The sequence below is a fragment of the Herpailurus yagouaroundi genome, unplaced genomic scaffold (assembly GCF_014898765.1).
Source record: "Herpailurus yagouaroundi ecotype Mexico unplaced genomic scaffold, PumYag 28, whole genome shotgun sequence".
NCBI classification, from domain to species: Eukaryota; Metazoa; Chordata; class Mammalia; order Carnivora; family Felidae; genus Herpailurus; species Herpailurus yagouaroundi.
The window spans coordinates 2184501-2206715 of record NW_024412376.1 but is presented as its reverse complement, the minus strand read 5'-3'; the positions used below and the strand labels follow the sequence as shown (position 1 = coordinate 2206715).

Genomic DNA, 22215 nt, shown 5'->3' with positions numbered 1-22215 from the left:
ACACACACACACACACACACACATACATATTTTTTATATTGTACTCTTCCTTCTTAACATATATTATCTTCATATTTGACAGGTTTAGGTTAAGGAACAAATTTTAAATGAATTCACAATTAAAAAGTGCATCATGTGTATATTGTGTTCAGATATGGTATAGGCAGAAACTTAGCAGGAGGGCAGATTAAGAGCCAGGATAAATATAAATAACTATTAGTTTGAATGTGTTGCTAGTTCAGGCATAGTTAGTAATTGCATGGGCTAGCTGGTGCTCTGGATTTTTTGGGCCTATTAATTGGGCTAATGGGACTGCTTGAGATGAGATGGTTCTACAAGTGGTTACACATAGTTGTTGAGGCAGCTGCAGGAAAAGAGTTCCCATTATATAAAGAGGGCAAAGGAGTGGTATGCTTATCGGTGTTGATAGCGCTTCTGAGAACTTTAATGTGAGGGCCATGTTGGCAATAGAAAAGCTGAGGAATACCGAGCAGCCAAGATGAAAAAATCAGCCAAGGGGAAAGATTTTTGGAGACTTTAACTTCAGAGCATACACCAGTTTTTGGTAAGCAGAATTATTGCAGGTGAAATTTATCCCGTGTCTAGTTAACGGGTAAGATTATATATTTTTGTCGTTGTTGTTACAATTCTGTTACCTTTTTTTAACGTTTATTTATTTATTTTGAGAGAGGAAAAGAGAGGCAGAGAGAGACGGAGAGAAAATCCCAAGCAGGCTCCATGCTCAGTGCGGAGCCCGACATGGTGCTGGATCCTACCAATCACGAGATCATGACCTGAGCAGAAATCGAAAGTCAAACACTTAACCGACTGAGCCACCCAGGCGCCCCTATATAATTTTATTTTTAAAAGCTTTGAGAGGGGGCGCCTGGGTGGTGCAGTCGGTTAAGCGTCCGACTTCAGCCAGGTCACGATCTCGCGGTTCGGGAGTTCGAGCCCCGCGTCAGGCTCTGGGCTGATGGCTCAGAGCCTGGAGCCTGTTTCCGATTCTGTGTCTCCCTCTCTCTCTGCCCCTCCCCCATTCATGCTCTGTCTCTCTCTGTCCCAAAAATAAATAAACGTTGAAAAAAAAAATTAAAAAAATAAATAAATAAAAGCTTTGAGAGAGGACATATTCTGGAAGAATACATTTCAATTAGTGTGGTAATTCTTATTTTAAGAGCTGAATTTCAGAGTGGCAAAAATGTTCACCTTGAAGATTTGTAATGCATCTGTTCCTACAGTTCTTTAAAACAATTTTACCTTGTCACTTTATATAGCTCTTAGGCTTTATTTTATATGTCATATATAAAATATATATAATATAATACATATATTATAAAATCCAATTTAACACAGCATCTCCTTCAGCCTGTGAGAAATTTCTTTTCTTTGAAATGCAGTCAGAAAGATGACCTCTGTGAATTGCACGAAAAAACCCTTTTATTCTCCAGTGTTCTGAAAAGTTCTTTGTAAAGGAGCAGAATGCCTTCTCCTAACTTTGCTTGCATTAGGGTATAAGCCTTAATGATGCAAAGGAAGAGAAAAGTGTATACCTCTTCTCACAGGACTAAATACGAGGACTGTGGGTGAATAAATACTAAATGGTTATTTTTATTCCTTTGTCCTCATTTTTCTTTATAAGATATGTGTAACACACCAACTTACTGTGACCTAGGAAAGGCCGCCAAGGATGTCTTCAACAAAGGATATGGTAAGAATGCTACTGTAAATTTCCAATTTTGGGTAATGGTTGGTGTTGAATGCTTACTATATGCAAGATAGTGCTAGTAAGATAAGGTTAACATTAATCTACTTTATAAGATTTAAGGGGATAACTGTCAACAGGTTATTAGACTTGACTCTTTAGAGGTAGAGTCCCTTACAAGCATTAAAAGCTATTATATACATATACACATACATATATTATGCATATTTAATGTTAGCTGTAAGGTGAAGTAATATAAATCTGTAATACTTATGTCTCTCCTGGCTAGCCCTGGGGACAATTAAAGTGGGGACTACATTTTTCCTCCTCCTAATTTTCATGAGTGTGAAGACACAACTTTTGACTTCTTTGGAGTAACATTCTTTGATTCCAAATGGACATTTATTTTTAGTTTTTAAAATTTAATGTTTAAATTTTTAATTTTTGTTATATACATTTGATTTTTCTTATTAATTAGTATAGTTATTTAAGTTTATACTTTTATAAGCATAACACTTTTTGATAATTTTTATTCTTTGAGGGCTTAAAAATTATACTTAGTTCATTATAATTGTTTTTATGGAACTCTCACCTAATGAGAATACTTTGTATTTTCCATATGGAAGGACCATTTTCATAATTTCTAAGTTGTAAAAACTGGAGCGAATGTCACATTTTATACATTAATGTGTTTTTGTGTGTGTCTAGGATTTGGCATGGTCAAAATAGACCTGAGAACCAAGTCTTGTAGTGGAGTGGTAAGTACCCAAGACACAGATAGATAGATATAGATACAGATATATATATATTTTAACATTTATTTGTTTAATGTGGGAGAGCGCAAGCAGGGTAGGGGCAGAGAGAGAGAATCCCAAGCAGGCTCCATGCTGTCACCGCAGAGCCTGACACAGTGCTTGATCTCTTGAACTTGAAATCATGACCTAAGCTGAAATCAAGAGTTGGACACTTAACTGACTGAGCCACCCTGCCCCTGCCCCAATATATTTTTAATAGATGTAGCATAATTAACCTAAAGGAACCTGTTTAAAAGTGTTTAGTCTAGTTGTGTGAATCAGCATACATTTGGTCCTACGCTATCTTACCTACAGTTTTGTCATATTCTCAGATTTCAGTGAGCATCTTCCCTGTAGCCCATAGATAATCCAGGTTGAATGTTTGGGGGGGGGGGGGTCCTTTGTGTTTGCCATAATAAGAATATGCTGAATCTTACTCTCAGGACATAAAATATATATGTATTTTGGACATATATCACATCTTTATACTTTCATGAGTACGTGTATGGCTACTAAATACTTTCATTATAATGAGTTTATGCAAGTTTTATTGCCCTCTTACAAAAACAAATTAACTTTAGCCTCTATCCCTTCATGATTAGTCAAAACAAATGTAGAAATAAAATGCATATAGAGGATTAATCTACTGTATTTGTTGATGTTCATAAAGTCTTTTTTACTGGAAGTTATTTATATAGTAAAGGATATAGGCATATTTTCAAAGTGTTATTAACCAGAACTTTTATTCAGTAAATCTGGCAAATGAATTAGCTTTACATTCACCTCATTCTCTGATGTCTCCTCATTGGCAGCATCTCTTTTTAGTATTTACCTATTGAAACCAGTGTGGATTTTATTTCTGGATAGAATGATTTAGTTAAAAGGGCTAGAGGCATGTGGAATTCATATGATACTTTGTCTCATACTCCATGTAATCCTGGTTTGTCACCATCATTTTTTTCCTGGGTTTTCTAGTGGTAAATAAATGTATATGCAACTGCCTACTAGGATGGGCGTGTTGTTATATGATTCTGTTAAAATGGAAAAATTATACTCACTTTGAATAGGGTTTCAGAATTTGCTCAAGTTAGGTTTGTGTTGCAAAAATCATCGACTAAAATTTTATCTCCCTTTCATGCTGCTGTGGTGTGGGACTGTTCATTCAGATGGTAAGAAAAACAGAGCATATTTGTGTGCTTGTTTTTATGACTGCTTTTGGTCTCTGGTATTGATTTAGGATAAATCTCATCCATTGCTCCAATCAGATATCAGATTGTACTTAATATATGGCATCTATTTAACAGTAGCATTTTTATGGTAGTTTTGTTGCTTATTTATTATAGAGCTGTAGACGTTAAATGCATGTTATAAATGTATTTTGCACTGTTCCTTCTAATGATGAAATTAGAGAAAAACTGAAGCAGTTGTGAGCCAGTGCTAATTTTTTAACTTAGAAAAATTCTGGCCTTCTCTTTGAGATTTGTACATCTGGTGTTTTAGACTTTTGAGAGACTTTCAAAGTAAGAAATGATGACGATAAACAGGGAAAAAATGTAGACTAAATACACTTTTACCGTAGGTTTGTGTGTGAAGTTTTTCTAACACTAAAATTGAGGTTTATATTTGCTATACTTTCAAGTTTATGAGAGGTGTATGTAAAAAAGAAAACACTGGGTAGCTGGATCTACTGAAAAAAAGCAACAGCCACATTAAATAATTGTGTAGACTTCTAAACATGACTAGTGTTTTGTCATTTTGTACTGAGACCTTGCCCTAAAATGTGCAGCATGATACTCTCTTGGAAAACTTCCTGCGTGGTGTTGATAAACAGATCATAGTTTCCCAGTTGTCTCATCAGCCTGTAGAACTAGATGTGGGGAGCAGGGTATTTGGTAAAGGGAGGATTCATATTGCAGGCAGTGAAACAGAACTGCTCAGGGCTGGCAGCATTTCATTACTGTTGGCAGTATTTCAGAAATGCGCTCTAAAAACAGGGCCAATCAGAAGGTTTTTTTCTCGACAGTTCATAGATTGTCAGTGACAGGTGTTGACTGTTTGCTTCCTTTTAGAAGGAGATCTATTTCCTATTGCTCATTGTCATATGACTGAAAGGACACCTACTGAGGGAGGAGGATATATTTCAAGATGTTCATAGTAACTATTTGATAGAAAACACTTTAAAAGGTAGATGAGGAGAAGGGAGAAAAAGGGACAAGTTATAACATTACATTTTGTTGTGAAAAATGGGTACATACTTACAAATATTGAAATTGTTTATACTGAAAGTTTTACAGATAGTTAAAAAAAAATTTTTTTTTAATGTTTATCTATTTTTGAGAGAGACAGAACGTGAGCAGGGGAGGGACAGAGAGAGAGGGAGACAGAATCTGAAGCAGGCTCCAGGCTCTGAGCTGTCAGCACAGAGCCCAATGTGGGGCTCGATTTCACAAACTGTGAGATCATGACCTGAGCCAAGAGATCATGACCTGAGCTGAAGTTGGACACTTAACCGACTGAGCCATCCAGGAGCCCCTTACAGATATGATAGCTTTGTGGACCAAAGCAATAAAGTTTTCATAACAGTGTGAATGTACTTAATGCCACCGAACTGCACACTTAAAAATGGTAAATTAGGTGTATTTTACCACAGTAAAAATTAAAAACAATTATTTTGATGCAGTGAAGTTTTGACTCTATTGAAGAGGATAGGGTAGTCCTTTCTAGTGTTTGGGGATTTTTTTTTTAATTTTTTTTTTAACGTTTATCCATTTTTGAGACAGAGAGAGACAGAGCATGAACGGGGGAGGGTCAGAGAGAGGGAGACACAGAATCCAAAACAGGCTCCAGGCTCCGAGCTGTCAGCACAGAGCCCGACAAGGGGCTTGAACTCACGGACTGCGAGATCGTGACCTGAGCCAAAGTCGGCCACTCAACCGACTGAGCCACCCAGGCGCCCCTAGTGTTTGGGGATTTTTAAGGACGTTTTAAAATTAACTAATAGTTTGAAACATATGATAGAGAATGAATAAGCATTTTCAGGTCATGAAAGTAAAATGTTCAAGATCTAATATTTTTGTGTTTTTGGTAAAGGAATTTATTTTCAGTAAAGATACTTCTCTTTTATTTTTATTATTTTTTAAATTTATTTTGAGAGAGACCAGGGGCACATGCACTTGAACAGGGGAGGTGCAGAGAGGGCAAGAGAGAATCCCAAGCAGGCTCCACGCTGTCAGCACAGAGCCCGATGTGGGACTTGAACTTAAGAACCTGAGACTATGACTTGAGCCAAAACCAAGAGTCGGACGCTTAACCAACTAAGCCATCCAGGTGCCCCAAGATATTTCTCTTCTAAAAAAGAGAGTTTAAGATTTCCATTTTAGTAAGAGAGTATATTGAACAAGAAATATCAGTAAGAGAGGTGGAATAATGGAAAGATCTGAAACTCGTTAAACTTTAGAAATAGGAAAGAAGGAAAGCAGGAAATAAGTTGTGATAAAAAGTAAACTATATTGGTTTCCGATGCATTGAACACTACTTTCTGAAATGAGTATTTTTTGTTTGATGAGCTGTTTTTAAAGTAATTATTTTTCTTGCTTATCAGGAATTTTCTACTTCTGGTCATGCTTACACTGATACAGGAAAAGCGTCAGGCAACCTAGAGACCAAATATAAGATCTGTAACTATGGACTTACCTTCACTCAGAAATGGAACACAGATAACACTCTTGGAACAGAAATCTCTTTGGAGAATAAGGTAAAAGAAAGCATTAGAAATTACTTTTAGGTTAAATTTATCTTGCAGATAAAATGATCTATAAACCCCAAATACAACATGAATGAGATCTTATAAGCTATATAGTAGCCATATTTTTTTCTCTGCATGTGGCCTTCTCTGGTATATTTTACATTTCTAGAAAGTGAAGCGTTGTTTGTGAGTACATAATTATCACATTACATCTTGGTTCTGACCAGTTCTACTTATAACTGAGCCTCTCCTGGTAAACTAGACTATTTATAGTGATTTTGTTTGATTTTATTTTGTAATCATTGCAAAATTGGCTCCGTAGAAAAATCTTTCTAACTTCTGTAATGTTTCTAAAGAGAAAAATTTATCAGCAGATATTTGTCACGTACAAATATTTGCTTTGTACAGGACACTATTTTTTGAGGTATGTCTATATGAACATCATCATGTATCAGTAATATATATGTATAGTTGAATAAATTACTTAGGTTGGCTTGTTAAATGTCAGGTTATCTCATTACAGTAATTTTAAGAGTGTATCAAGATTATTTGGTTGTATTGGAATTTTTTTTTTTATTGCAATTAATGTTATTGACTGTAATAGATTTGACCTACAACTTAAACCTGTATTTTGGTGAGAGAATCATGATGAAGCCTGGGAATAAGGGGACAGGGGAAGGAGACAGGGAAGAATAAAGAGGTAATTTATTAAATAATTGAATATTTGGCTTTCTTTAATGACTTTTTTTGTTTGGAAGTTAGAGAAAACTTTAGACTTGTTTTCTTAGGTCAAAAGAAGAATAGAAAATTACTAATTGTTCGTTTTAAATCTTTATTTTTCAGTTGGCTGAAGGCTTGAAACTGACTCTTGATACCATATTTGTACCGAACACAGGGTAATTATCCAAACCCCATTTTCTGTTTTTGTAGTCTGTAGAGATAGAGAGCTTTAGAACAGGGAATTGCAATGAAAAGTTTAGGTGCAGGGAGAACGTAGGAGGTTGCTTTTAGGAACCCCAGAGACCTTGTGTATGTACTAAAGAGAAAGGAGGACTCCCTTGAAGCAGAGTAAAGTTTTGATATGAAAATTGAACAGATGAACAAAAATATAAAGCTGGTCCAAGGAGGCACATAGTAGGAAAAATTTAGGCTATACACGGGCTTGAGACTAGATCTTTTCTTTCTTTTTTTTTCTAAAATATTTTATTAAGTAATCTCTACACCAAACCTGAGGCTCCGACTCATAACCCCAAGACCAAGAATCACATGCTTTACCAATTGAGCCAACCAGGCACCCTGAGACTAGATATTTCTTAAGCTCTTCTAAAGATTCATGGATGTAGTATTTTGCTGAGAAGTTAATTTCCTAAGAATAACTGTAATCTCCCAGCGTTGGAACACTATAAACAGTAGTTCTGCTACTGATGTGCTTTCTTGGCCTTTAAAAATCCCCCAGCTTCTCTGCCCCAGTTTCTTCATCTGAAAAATGGGCATGGTGTTGTTTCCTATGGGCCGCTGCTAGATAAAGGCAGAATGACATTTTTTCCTCAGCTGTGACAGCATGTGTGTCATTCCTGCCACACAGTTCAGTTATCTTCCAGATAAATACTCTCAGAAGAAGCCTGCTTAGAAGACGACAGGATTATTAAGAACCAATTTCTTGGGGCGCCTGGGTGGCTCAGTCGGTTAAGTGTCTGACTTCAGCTCAGGTCATGATCTCGCAGTTTGTAAGTTCGAGCCCCGTGTCAGGCTCTGTGCTGACAGCTCAGAGCCTGGAGCCTGCTTCAGATTCTGTGTCTCTCCTTCTCTCTCTGCCCCTTCCCCACTCACGCTCTGTCTCTCTCTGTCTTTCAATAATAAATAAACGTTAAAAAAAAATTTTTTTTTTTAAAAAAAAGAACCAGGGGCGCCTGGGTGGCGCAGTGGGTTGAGCGTCCGACTTCAGCCAGGTCACGATCTCGCGGTCCGTGAGTTCGAGCCCCGCGTCAGGCTCTGGGCTGATGGCTCGGAGCCTGGAGCCTGTTTCCGATTCTGTGTCTCCCTCTCTCTCTGCCCCTCCCCCGTTCATGCTCTGTCTCTCTCTGTACCAAAAATAAATAAAAAACGTTGAAAAAAAAATTTGAAAAAAAAAAAAAAAAAAAGAACCAATTTCTTGTTTTCGGTACTGTCCTTCAAAAATGTATACTTCTCTTCCATCCATCCATCTGATATTTATTGTCCAGGGAGAAAACACTCACCTTAAGGAAAATAAATATGTTTACTAAAGCACTCTACCCTTAAAAAAAAATACACTTCTTTTTGAGAAGTTAAGTGTGTCGGGTGTTACATTTTATAGCATTTGGGCATTTAAAAACATTTAAAGAGATTTGGCTTCTCATGAATACATATGTATTCAGATTACTAATTCGGTACTGAAATATCTTATTCCTTTTTAGACTTTTGTTAATGCCTTTGTGAAATTAATCATGAAATATCCCATCATTTGTACTTACAGTGAAGAATAGATAAAAATAGTATATGTATTTATAATCCTAACAAAATTATATTTGTAGAGCTAAGTCATTTGAAATTTTACTATATGTATACCATCTACCAAAATAATATTTACATTGGGGGAAGGAGGGGATCTTTCTTACTCTAAAGATTTCTAGACAGTAGTAGAAACTCATGTTGTTTTCATTGTATTGTTTTTATTTGTTTACAGAAAGAAGAGTGGAAAATTAAAGGCCTCCTATAAGCGGGAATGTTTCAGTCTCGGCAGCAATGTTGATATAGATTTTTCTGGACCAACCATCTATGGCTGGGCTGTGTTAGCCTTTGAAGGTTGGCTTGCTGGCTATCAGATGAGTTTCGACACAGCCAAATCCAAACTGTCACAGAATAATTTCGCTCTGGGTTACAAGGCCGCAGACTTCCAGCTGCACACTCATGTGTGAGTGTTTATAATTCACTCCTCCTTTAGTACTAGTGCAGTTGCCCAAAAAGATGGTAGCCATTAACATGCTGAGAAAGTTAGAAATGAGGTACCTGCATTTAATGTGCTTTGGTGGACATCCAGCCTCACTGTACTAATTTTCCTAGTCAGCAAAACATTGCCAGAGGTTAGGGCACTTGGTGCATTGTGCTGTGCTGCTGATAGTAACTGGCCTCTCAGCCTGTACCCCAAACTTTAGGAAGGTCTAGAATCTATACAAGAACCACTAGGTTGGAGAGAGCCCAGGACGTGGTCACCTCCTGATAAAAGGGATCCTTTGGAGACTCTTCTGCTTCCTCTAGTGCCCTACTTAGCTTGTCAGTATCTGGAAGTAGATCTGTTATTTGGATCATGAAGAGCAACCACTCAGTTGACCTGAGCATTCTGGAACATCCCCAGTAATTCTGTGGAGGTTTTAGGTACTCACGGTCAGAACCCAGCCACCCCTGTTGCATTCAGAAGAAGCAGAAGTCCTCAAAGCAATCCTGGATTCAATTCTGTAGGCTGCATCCTGTTGGTTAAATGAATTTGAATTTTTAAATTGTACTTAATGTCTTGGCCTACTGGGCACTGTACTATTCCAGGAAGAAAAAGCAAAGGATAAGCTAGGTGTTTTTCAAGTGGTGTGGATTGCCCTTCACTAGATATTCCAGTTCACTGAAATAAAGTGAAGCAATGGTATAGACAGTGGCATTAAAATTGATGAAGCAGTATTATCAGGAAAACCATGGAAAGTAGGGACCAAGTTCTGGGATGCTTTGAAGCAATAATGTAGGCACTTCTCTAGAGAAGTACACCCTAGGTATTGTGTTTGGGGTGCTTTCTGATGCTAGGATTGTGTCTCAGATGAAGTTAAAAATTGGCTTTCTTCTTGTTATTTATTTTGCAGAATCCTTATTGAACTCTACTTTTAGGTCTCTAAATTCTTTGAACATCTCAAAGACTTATAGATCATATTTATTAGAGGCGTCTGCCTTCATAATTGAATTTTGTCTAAAAAATTCGTATGGAGGAGCTGAATAAATGAATCAGATGTTAACTACATTTTAATCAGATGGTTATAAATTACGTAACTGGATTTAGTTCCTTGTTTTGTTTGGTAGTCATTTATACTAGAAGTTTGCTGAAATAGGTAGTTGCAAAGTGACATCCTTATCCAGATAGTCTTAGAATTTTTTCCATGTCATAAGAGTGGTACTAGCTAGATATTTATGACTTTTTCTTATATCATGAAAATAGGAATGACGGCACTGAATTTGGAGGGTCTATCTACCAGAAGGTTAATGAGAAGATTGAAACATCAATAAACCTTGCTTGGACGGCTGGCAGTAACAATACCCGTTTTGGCATCGCTGCTAAATACAAGCTGGACTGTAGAACTTCTCTATCTGTAAGAATGTGCTATGAGATTGGATCTACTCTTAGGGTTTCATCTGAGTTGTAAATGAATGTTGTGAGATGGTTGTTGTACACATGTTCTCCATTAACTTTAGTGAGACGTTCATTGTGTAGTGAAAAGAGTATCACACCTCACGTCCTAGAATGTGGGTTCTAGTCCTAGTTCCTCCTGTATTTGGCTGTTGTCTGACCTTCTCAAGTCATTTTTATCTCTTTGGCCTCAAAATTTTCCTATGTGTAAATTCATGGGATTTGATTACTATTCCTGTGGCTCTTAGTAATTCTTATTAATACTGACACAAATTGAGCTCTTCAATTTCAGGTACTATACTAAGGGCTTTATGTGTAGTATCTCATTTAGTCCTCCCAGCTACTCTTGTGGTGAGTAGTATCTTCATGCCCATTTTATAGATGAGAGAACTGAGACTTGGAGAGGTCAGGTAACTTGCCCAAAGTCACACAGTAAGAGGCATTGTCAAGATTTGAACCCAGATCTTCTCTCACCAGAGTTTATGTTCTAACTACTGTCAGAGTAGTTTATGTCTAACTACTGTAAACTGGCATCTCGAAGAATTCAGTACACCAGGGTGTTTGGCTGCACAGTGTTTTATTTATTTATTTTTTTTAAGTTTATTGGGGTGCCTGGGTAGCTCAGTTGGTTAGATGTCCAGCTTTGGCTCAGGTCATGATCTCGTGGTTCATGAGTTTGAGCTCCGCATCCGGCTCTGTGTTGACAGCTCAGAGTCTGGAGCCTGCCTCAGGATTCTGTGTCTCTCTCTCTCTGTCCCTTCCCTGCTCACACTCTGTTTCTCTCTCTCTTTCAAAAATAAGTAAACATTAAAAAAAAATTTTTTTTTGAAGTATAGAGCAGAATTTACTTGGAATTGGTTGTGGTACACTGAAAATTTGTATTTGTGTCCAAACAAGCTCTTCTATTCTAACAATCAAAATGGAAGTCATAGGTGCCTCCATTTATGAATGTTTATTTTGGAGAAGGGGCAGAGAGAGAGAGAGAGAGAGAGAGAATCCCAAGCAGGCTCCGTGTTGCCAGTGCAGACTCGATGTGGGGCTCGAACTCAGGAAACTGTGAGATCATGACCTGAGCCGAACAAGAGTCGGATGCTTTTAACCACCTGAGCTACCCAGGCATACCTGGCTGCACAGTGTTTTAAAAAATTTGTTTGAGGCCTTTAAGCATGCATTCTCAAAGTCCCTACTATCTCTCCCAGTCCTATTAACTGAAGAGACTTACATTTTTATTAATTAAATTTTCAGTTCCAGTAATTCTAGATTGACCCGAAGGTGCTTTAGTTTTGGAAATCTGATGCATGAAATGGTGCTTGTACTGGACTTCCATATTATGAAGTTGGTTGTTTTCTAACTGTTTCTATTTCATCTCCTAATTTTTAGGCTAAAGTAAATAATGCCAGCCTGATTGGACTGGGTTATACTCAGACTCTTCGACCAGGTAAGTAAAGGAATTAATAACATTGGATGTGGGGTAGGAGATGATGGAAAAATAATGAAAATAACCTATAAAACTTACAATCAACTGTAGGTTGATTCAGTCCATTGTGTAACAATTGGTTATTCATACAAAGTAAAGCAGATCAAGTGCTTTTGTTTAAAAAATAATTCTATATTTCTAACCAGGTCACTGTGGCTTGTGAGTTTGGTTGGTCATTCATTATTCTTAACCCTGAATTCCAAATAAAGTTTGCTGTGATTGTGCTTTGCTCATTGCAGATCAAATGATTATAGGTAACCCTATTGACTTAGTGGTACCTGAATGCTTGTAACTCTTACACCCAGCTGCAATCCATGCCCTTGATTCCACCCATGTTCATTGTTTCTAGAAAATGAAAAGCTGATTGTAATACTTGTTACGAGTGATTGTGGTGTTTTCTTCTTCCTAGGAGTCAAACTGACCCTATCAGCTTTAATCGACGGAAAGAACTTCAATGCAGGAGGTCACAAGGTTGGGTTGGGATTTGAGCTAGAAGCTTAATGTGGTTTTGAGTAAAGCATCCGATTTGTCCCTGGAGGTGAAGAGAACCCACTATGTTTTGGCCTTAAAATTCTTCTGTGAAATTTCAAAAGTGAACTTTTTATTCTTCCAAAGAATTGTAATCCTCCCCACACTGAAGTCTAGAGATCGCAAGTCCATCCTGAGGGAGGTACTTGAAGGCATGCCTGGAAGTTGTCATGTTTGTGCCACATTTCAGTTGAGTTCCACGGTGTTATTTTAAATGTGTTCCTCAGCGACAATGTAGTGTCATGTTACAAAGGAAATGACCCAATCCTCCAGTTTGTACATCACGTCCTGCATGTCCCACACCACTTTTTCATGACCTTTTAATATATTGGTCTCTGTGCTGTAGTGGAATCCTTGGTTTTGCATCAGAGTAAAATAAAATAAACCCATCACATTTGGAACATAATCGCTCATCTGATTTGCTAGTGATGGTTTTCTTATATTTGGTGTGATAGGTTTTGTTTTGAAAAATACTCTCATAGGTGATGGGATTTAGGTCTAAAGTGATATGTCTGGAATGTCTGTGCTATTGCCTGTCCCTTCCATCTGTCTTTACGGCTCTGACTGTTCCTCTGCACTCAGGCTGAGGAGTGAAACAGTGAGTTTTGTTCTGCTGGACGCCTTTGTTGGGGTGCTTGCTTCCTATTGCACTAAAGCAGGACCATGTTGGTAGTTTAGTAAAGCTGCTGAGAAAGAGTGGGGGCGGGGGTGGTGAGTGGGCAGAAAGATGGGCAAAGGGGAGGGTACCGTTGGGGAAATGCTGTCGGGAGGACACTGGTAGGTGGAGGCACATCTGCAGCTCCTCCCAGGGCTTCTGGAAAGTGCTTTCGATTACTGGATCTAGAGAAATGATAACCCAAAAATGGAGATACCAGTTTGGAAAAGAAATGAGTAGGCTCTAATATCTTCAGGGCTTACTGGTAAATATTGTCCTTTCCAAAAATAGAACTCTTTTTGAAATCTTTTTTTAAAAACAGTATATGCTGGTTGCAACAAATTCAGCTTAGACATTAAAAGTGAAAATTTGCATTCCTCTCTCCAGTCCCTCTTTCTTCTACGACTTCTAACAGTTCAATGTATATCTTTGCAGATACTTTTCAGTGTCTTTAGAGATTACATAAATATATGTATATAATATTAAAATCCACATCTTGTTTTGCAATATACTTTATTTATTGTTTATTTATTTTTAAGTAATCTCTGCATGTGATGTGGGGCTTGAACTTAGAACCCTAAGATCGAGAGTCAATATGTTCCAACCAACTGAGCCAGCCAGGCGCCCCACAATATACTTTTAAATTTAACATATCAGAGTTCTTTTTATGTTTGTTCATATAGATCTGTCTTATGTTTTTTATTATACTTGACTATAAATGTGATATTATTGAACTATTCTCCTTTTTACTGTATTGAGTTTTTTGCTTTATAAATAATGCTGCATTGAATATCTTTGTGTCTACTTCTATAAATATTTCCATAGCAGCACTACCCAATAGATTTTTCTGTGATGATGAAAATGATGTGTCTGCCTTGTCTCATATGGTAGTCATTAGACACATGTAGCTGTTGAGCACTTGAAATGTAACTAGGTCAGTGGAAGAACTCAATTTTTTAATTTATTTTTTTAAGGTTGGGTTTTTTTTTTTTTTTTTTTTTTTTTTTTTTTTTTTTTTGAGTGAGTGAGCAGGAGAGGGGCAGAGAGAGAGGGAGAGAGAGGATCCCAAGCAGGCTCTGCACTAACAGCATGGAGCCAGACGTGGGGCTTGAACTCAAGAACTGTTGACACCATGACCTGAGCCAAAACCAAGGGTCAGACACTTAACTGTCCGAGCCACCCAGGCACTTCAGAACTCAATTAGAAAAAAAATAAAAAAATTGTAGGGGGTACCTGGTGGCTCAGTAGTTAAGCATCTGACTTTGGCTCAAGTCTTATCTCACTGTTTGTGAGTTCGAGTCCCACATCAGGTGAGCTCAAGCCCCTCTTCGGGTAAAACACGAACCTCAGGTGAGCCCGGCTTCTTTCTCTCTCTCTCTCTCTCTCTCTCTCTCCCTTTCTCTCTCTGTCAAAAAAAAAATTGTTTTTAAGATTTTTTTTTTTTTTAATTTTAAGACATCTCTTGCCCAACATAGGGCTTAAACTCACAACCCCAAGATCAAGAGTTGTAGGTCTACCAACTGAGCCAGCCAGTTGCCCCAGAAGAACTCAATTTTTAATTCTGTTTCATTTTTATCAAATTTAAATAGCCACCTGTGACTCATGGCTGTTCTTTAGTGCAGTTCTATAGGATAGGTTTCTAGAAGAGAGATTGCTAAGTCATAGGACATGTACACTTGATAAGTAGTACAAAATTTTTTATATCAATTTCTGTTTCTACCCTTGGTGGTTAAGAGTGCCCATTTCTCCACATCCTCAGTAGCATTGAATGTCATCAAACTTTAAAATTTTTACCAGTTTTAGAAGTGAAAAATGGTGTCTTAATTTGTATTTCCCTAATTACCAGTGAGATGGAGCTGTTTTCATGTATTTACTGATCATTTATAATTCTCTGATTTGCCTGTTAGATTTCTTGCTCAGTTTCCAAATGAGTCATCTTAACAACCACTAGACACTGTTGCTTTTTGAAAAATATTAGTGCTACAAGGTATTTTCCCCACCACCACCAAAGATCATCTTTTCTAGCACCCAGATTCCAACCACCACCTCTTATGTTGGAAAATATCTACCAGCCACATGATATAATTTGATTTTCTCATGATCTTTGTGGCTCAAACGACCATTACAGGAAATAAAGTACCACGGGAAAGGAAGAGGGGTACACAAGTTCGTTCTGTCCTATTGACATCTGTCTGACCCTGGCAGGACCTTCCATGCAGTGTGAGTGCTGGTGGGAATCTGAGGTGGGCTGGCCGCTGTTGCACATGGAAACTCCTTTGTGGTACGGAGTGGAGCGGGAGCTAACTGCCGTGGGTTAACGTAGCTCTGGGGGATTTGTCTTCATTCTAGTGTGGTTACGGGTGGGGGATGGAAGTGGGAGGAAGGGGGCATAAGGAGATTCAGGGAAACACTAATGAGATGTACCCCTAATTAATACCTTAGTTATCTGATAAAGTTAGTTATATTTATGGCTAGAGTTAGGTGGGAAGGAGATTGCTGTAGGGTTGTGTTTTTTTCCAATCTTGTGCTATCTGTCCCTTTTAAATGATCCATTATTGCAGAACTAAGGAGCCAAGTTTTGTGTATTGATACATTAATCCAGATATGAACATAGGTGCTTTAAATTTCAGCCTTTATTCAGTAGTTTTACTGAATCCTGTGGTTTGCTAGGCTGTGTTCTAAGTCCCTTCATTGTTGTAAGGGTCATTAACTTGTAGCAGAAAGAAAAGCACCCTTCTCGAGTGTATGTGCCAGGTACTGTGGTGGTTACCTTATATGACTTAATCTTGTTAATCCTCATAACAGTGACTGCAAACATCTTGGGAGTCCAGTAGTCCAGGAGAGAAAGCCATGAGAGGTGTTTCTAGGATGGTGCAGTTCATTGTGGTTTCTCATGGTGGGAATTCTCAGTAGCTCTCTCTGTCCCCCGTAAAATGCACACATGCACCTCTTTCCCCTCCCGCCGCCCACCAGCTTTCTCCTCCTCATCTTCCCAGGTCTTCCTCCCCTTTCTCAATTAGCCTGGTACCCCTAAGGCAATCATTTATTTCATTTTATTGAATTTTTAAATTGATTCATTTAGGACATTATGTTGCCTCAGTGTTTCCTTTTGAGCCTTACTCTCAAGGTAACTTATTTTGGCCTTTTCCACAGCCTGTGAGCTTTGTACCTGGGAATAGAGAAGGGACATTCTGGTTTGTATGTATTTAATGTCAGCAGATTCTTTGCTCCAGTGACTCCACTCAGGAATTTGCCTTAAGGAAATCATTAGAGGTACTCATTATCATAGAACAAATGTTCCACATGGGGAACAGTAGGGGAATGATTAAATGATGGTATGTGTATTCATCAAGTGGCACATTATTCAGCCATTAAAAATCATGTTTTTGAAGAATAAGAATCATTGAGGATTGTTCACAACATATTAAATAGAAAAAAGCAAAGTAAAAAACTAATCTCAATTTTATTTTTTTAAAAGGTATATGTTAATATAGGAGAAAAATGCCCCCAAAATATTCATTATCTCAGGGAGGTGGGATCATGAATTTTTTTTTAAATCATGAATAATTTCTATTGATTTTATGCTTTACTGTATTTCTGTTTTTCTAAAGTGAATTTCTTATTTCTGTAATTAGGGAAATACTTCTCTAATTAATACTGTTTGAAAAGGCAGCCGGCCCTCGTGGCAGTGTGGCAGGCTGCAGTGTCTGATAGGTGGTCAGTGTGTGTCCAGCGCAGCAGCTGAGGTGCCCCCTAGTCTGAGGGGACAAGGAGCCCCAAGGCATTGGCCAGGGCAAGAAACACCAGGGGCTTCTACCTGCCTTAGGAGAGTTACCTGAATAGATGGGAATATGGGTGTTTCTTGTGGTAAGAAACTAACAAGCATGAGGTTTTTATTACATTTAAAGAGATTAAAGTTTACATATCACTTTTTTTTTTTAATTTTTAAAGATTTTATTTAAAATTTTGAGAGAGAGGGCGAGGGCAAGTGTTCGAGTGGTTAGAGGCAGAGAGAGAGAGAGAGGGAGAGAATCCCAAGCAGGCTCTGCACTGTCAGCACAGAGCCGGGTGCAGGGCTCAAACCCATGAACTGTGAGATCATGACCTGAGCTGGAATCAAGAGTTGGACGCTTAACTAACAGAGCCACCTAGACACCGCTAAAGATTTTACTTTTAAGTAACCTCTACCCGTGGTGTGGGGCTCAAACTCACAACCTTGAGATCAAGGGTCACATGCTCCACTGACTGAGCCAGCCAGGTGCTCCTACACATCACATTTTAAGTATTACTTCTGCAAGAGACCAGGAAGACAACACAATGTATTGCTAATGCATCATCATACTCAGCATCACTGCTTAAGGAACATAGGAAGACAACAATGTTGCAAAGTTTCATTTAGTTAATGTCCTTGGAAGCTCACCACCAATGTGGGCAAGCCTCAGGTTCTAGAACCTTGGACAGGAGGAGTTCTAAGCTGAAGTGGTTTCTGGCTGCCCTACAGTGCTACCTACCTACCTACACATGCATGAAGATTGCTGTGTTTTCTGCACATGGAGGACCCCCATCTGTCCCTTTAAGACTGTAGCCTCTGATTGATTGTGCATGCTCTGTGTACTCTTGGGTTCAGTTCTCTCTGCCTGTTTTCCTTTAGACTCAAATCCCTCTTTTCGTTTGCTCTCACTTAAATGTTGACACTCAGTTTCTGTCCTCAGCCTTTTCTAACTCTAGAACCTGGTTACGGGTGAGAAACTGTTCCGGGTCCCATCTGCCTGTCCTCGGAGGTTCTGATACACCTCGGGCCTTCTCAGAATGAAGGTGGTCTGATGACAGCAGCATGCCTTCTCACTCAGGTTTCAAATAAATTGTAAATTAGGACAAGGTGTCAACAGATACAAGCCAAAGGCTGTATCTTTAGATGAAGGCTAGTTGACAGGGCAGTCCTCCCCCTCCCCTGCAGTCCTCCCCAGTTGACAGGGCAGTCCTCCTCCAGGTGGAATGGAGGAGGGGGTTCTTGTGCTTCCAAGAGGAAGATGAGAGGAACTAACTCCAACGTGCCCAGTTCATTCTTCCCAAATACACCATCCATATGCACTCCCTTGCCCCTGGCGGAGGGAACATAAGGGTAAAGAGAGGCCAGAGTGTGATGCTAAAGGTGGGCCAGTCCTGTGAAGGAGACACTGAGAAGGGAGCACAGCATTCATGGTATGTGTGCTTTTAATCATAGCCAATCCCCACCTCCTCCCAGAGATTGGGCTTGTCTGCCAAGGAAACACATCCAAACCTTGAGGGGTTGGGGTGAGTGGGGTATGTGCTTTGACACAGCTCCTAGCGATCCTTACACATCCACTGCATTCAGCCCTTGCACGTCGCTGGCCCATTTTCCTGACAGCTGCCCTCTAAAGCTCTTCCCAAAGTTAGCACCATCTAAGAAGGCCCTCCTGCCCACCTCCAAGCTTTTCCTGCAAGCTGCCTGCCAGACCCTCTTCTCAGATAGTCTGCAGGCATCTAAAACTCACCGATTCTCAAACTGAACAATGCTATCACTGTCCACTTTGTACCTGGACTTTCAGCCAAATCGCTGCCTCTTCCATGAAAGCTTCCCCAAGGTTTATACCACACTGTCATGCAGTTTTGTTTTGCCCACCTCCCCTCCTGCCTGTGAACGTTTAGAAGCCTTTTTGTCTTCTGACCTCCAGTGGCCAGGCCAATACCTGACACGTGATAAACATCCAATGGATGTTTACTGAATGGATGAAAATGAGCCCTTGGGCAGGTGGGCCTGGTTTTGTCTGCCAAGTCATGGGGATTTCTGCATACTGACTGTACAGACTGAGGTTCCCTTTGGCAAATACTCATATTTTTTCTGTGGCCATCAAAGAAATAGATACTGATATTTCTAGCAACTCTTTGAGTTATGATACAATTATTCTGTGAGGTGACTTCACCTGCAATTTTTAAAAGGTTCTGGCAAGATGGTCACTATTGCAATTACACTGGACCCCACTGGGTGTCGCTGTTGTTGCTGCTTAGAGGCGATAATGGCCCAGCTGTGGAGTCCGGGCCTTCTGTCCTGCAGGTCCTTCCTTTTGACCTCACTCCCTTCCTAGCACCATACGGACTCATACTTTGGAATGTCTACATTCAGGGCTTGCTTTAACCAAATGTCAAGGCTTCGGGTAAGGCAAGGGAATTGGCCATCCTACTGTAACCCAAAGCCCTCTTGCTCTGTTAGGTTCTCAATTTGTTCTGGCCTGTCCAGATGGAGACCAGATGATCAATCACACTTGTCAAGTCTGAAACTCCTTACTTTAAATCAGATTGAATTCCTATTTCCTTTATAAAAACAGTCAGAATAAGCCTCTTGCCTTTTCTTCCTAGGCTTCCTTCAAGTTCTTAGTCACCTGGCTGTGTTCCTTCCGGACACCCTCCTCCCAGCCCTATGGCACTATCCTCCTTTTTCTAGAGGCCACAGTTGTGGACACAGTCTGACAGCTGCTCAGAGGAAGAGGCCAGTGGGGAAGCCTGGTCCTCTTACCATTTGGCTGCCTGGACCTTTTCCTCATTCTGTGCCTTAGTTTCTCCAGTGCCTGGCCAGCTCCAGGTGTTCCAAAGACTGGTGTTTCAGTGTCATGGGGTGATGGAGTGTAGGTGACTTTCTCCTTTTTTTCATAGCATGCTTCAGGGTTGTTTTGTTGTCTTCTTAATAATAAAGGGTGAAGCGCTATGAAAATATTTAAGAAGGTGACGATCCAAGGACAGGACTCCCTGTCTTCTTCATGAGAATTCAACCGTATCCTACAGGTCCCCCCAATCTTTTTCTTCCCTCACCAAGCACGCAGAGAACCCATCGTCCCGTATCTTTTGGTCTCTGGCTGTTTTGTTCAACTGTGGCTTCTTTGCTATTCATTTTCTCCATCTAATTTAATGTTTTCCTCCAAGCAGCCCACCTGAGGGGAGCCATCCACAAAAAGTGGTCAGTGAATAACCACAAGGGAAGGCAAACACACACACTTGTTCATGGAGCCCTATTCTGAGCCAGGCCTGGAGTGGCCCCCTTCATCACACTGTCCCCCAGAACTCCTTACAGCCCCACAGGAGGCCTTGGGGTCCCCAGGGAGGAAACTGGAACTGGCAGGGCCCGGTGCTCCCTGATGCCAGGAACCACCTTGGCAGGAGCACTTCGAGGTCAACCACAGGGTGAGGCTGAACCTCATCTGAGGACTCAGAACACACTGCATCATCCTTGGGTGCTCTTTGCACGGTAATTGAATATTTGTAATTGAATAAATTCACTGAGGTCTAATTTTACATTCCATTTTCAGAATGATGGATTTTTTTTTTTTCCGCAGCTTATTCTGAGGGGACAGGACTTTTTTAAAAAAATGTTAAAAACGAATGAATGTGTTTACATATTTGCTCAAAAGTTCAGTCCTTTTGGAAAGGCAGAAAATGGAATAAAAAGGCTGTCTGGGGAACTCAAGCTCCCGTGGACAGCCCGCGCTCCGTGCACGCTGTGAACCTCCCAGAGGAGCGGGGACACAGGGAAGCCAGGGTCTCCAAGGGCGCCCCTCTCCGCCCCAGACAGCAGAGGGTGTGTTCTGGTGACAAAATCAGTTGCCAGGGTCGTCGGAGTTCCCCTCCTCAGAGAAGTGTTTGCATTTTTAGAGAGAGGCTGATTACGATGACGTCAGAGGAAGGACTCCAGGTGGCCCGGGGCGAGGAAGCCCCTTACCGGCGTCCCTCCCCCTCCGAGGTGACCCATCCTCGGCCGGACCTCGGGTACCCTCGTGGGGAGGGGAGGGAGTGGCCCCCTCTGTCAGGTAACGGGCTGCGCGGGGGTGCGCCGGTGACAGAGCTGCATGCTTAGTCATTCGGAGGCTCAGTGTGCATGTGACCTTTGTCCCACTTCGTTTCCTGGGCCTCTGTCCCTGCCGCCCTGGCTGCCGGGGCTGCGCTGGGGCCCAGGGCCCTGGACCGCAGCTTGCCAGCTGGCGCTGTTGTGCTGTGACTGTTTCTTCTTTAAATTTAGGAGGAAATAGAACTTCTTCAATCTGATAAAGCTTTATTAGAAGAGGGTAAAATTGAAAGGCCTAGAATGCCATTTGAAAAATCACGGAAAGCAAATTTCTCTGTGGAGATGAACTTTTTACACCTGGTCAGCTTTCCTCGCCTGTTACCTGCCTGGCTCCAGAAGGCGACGGGGCAGGCGGCCCCTGCGCGGAGGCCGGAGTTTGCTTCAGCTCAAAGGTTTGATTTTGTTTGGGGCTGCTTGAGCCGAGAAGAGGGTGCGCCTTTTTCTGCTAGGTCCTTAGCGCTGAACATGGGAACCCCCGCCCCGCCTCCCCTCAGGAGGCTGGCTGACTCCAGAGTCGAGGGGGCAAGGCTGAACGCAGAAGTGTGATACACCCTTTAATAAAATCCCATCCCGGGACAAACCCTCCCGTCAAATTGCTGAAGGATCAAGGGGGGGGGGGGGGGGCGGGGTGCGCATGCACACGTGTGTGGAGTGCGTGTGCATGCGTGCTAACAGTGGGCATTTCAGGATGCTGGGTTGTGTGACTCATTTTTTCCTTTACTTTCTTATTTTAATTTTTTTAAAATGTTTATTTTTGAGAGAGCGTGAGCAGGGGAGGGGCAGAGAGAGGGAGATACAGATCTCAAGCAGGCTCCAGGCTCCCAGGTGTCCCCCAAAACTGTGAGATCATGACCTGAGCAGAAGTCAGATGCTTAGCCTTAAGCTTAACCGACTGAGCCACCCAGGCAGGCGCCCAGCACGTATATTTTTTGCACAAACATGTAACAGTCGTAAAATACAGTTATTTGAAAAGTAGAAGTAAAATTACGTAGCTTTTATTTTTGTGGAAACTGAACAAAAAAACATTGAATAATTAGAAAAAGACTTCAGAGGC

At 40.5% G+C, this 22215-nt stretch overlaps 1 protein-coding gene across 2 annotated transcripts in view; it reads left to right on the top strand.

The window, feature by feature from the left end:
* VDAC3 (voltage dependent anion channel 3) overlaps positions 1-13091 on the top strand; it is a 14835-nt gene extending 1744 nt beyond the window's left edge. The window contains exons 2-10 of one of the 2 annotated variants that reach the window (XM_040447893.1): positions 1643-1711; positions 2414-2463; positions 3666-3668; positions 6101-6253; positions 7088-7140; positions 8949-9176; positions 10458-10608; positions 12027-12084; positions 12533-13091. In XM_040447893.1, coding sequence (XP_040303827.1) covers positions 1645-1711; positions 2414-2463; positions 3666-3668; positions 6101-6253; positions 7088-7140; positions 8949-9176; positions 10458-10608; positions 12027-12084; positions 12533-12624 — 855 coding nt within the window. In that variant the 5' untranslated portion in view covers positions 1643-1644 and the 3' untranslated portion in view covers positions 12625-13091. The remainder of the gene's footprint in view (positions 1-1642; positions 1712-2413; positions 2464-3665; positions 3669-6100; positions 6254-7087; positions 7141-8948; positions 9177-10457; positions 10609-12026; positions 12085-12532) is intronic. The other variant, XM_040447938.1, reaches the window with a different exon arrangement.
* The last annotated feature ends 9124 nt before the right edge of the window (positions 13092-22215 follow it).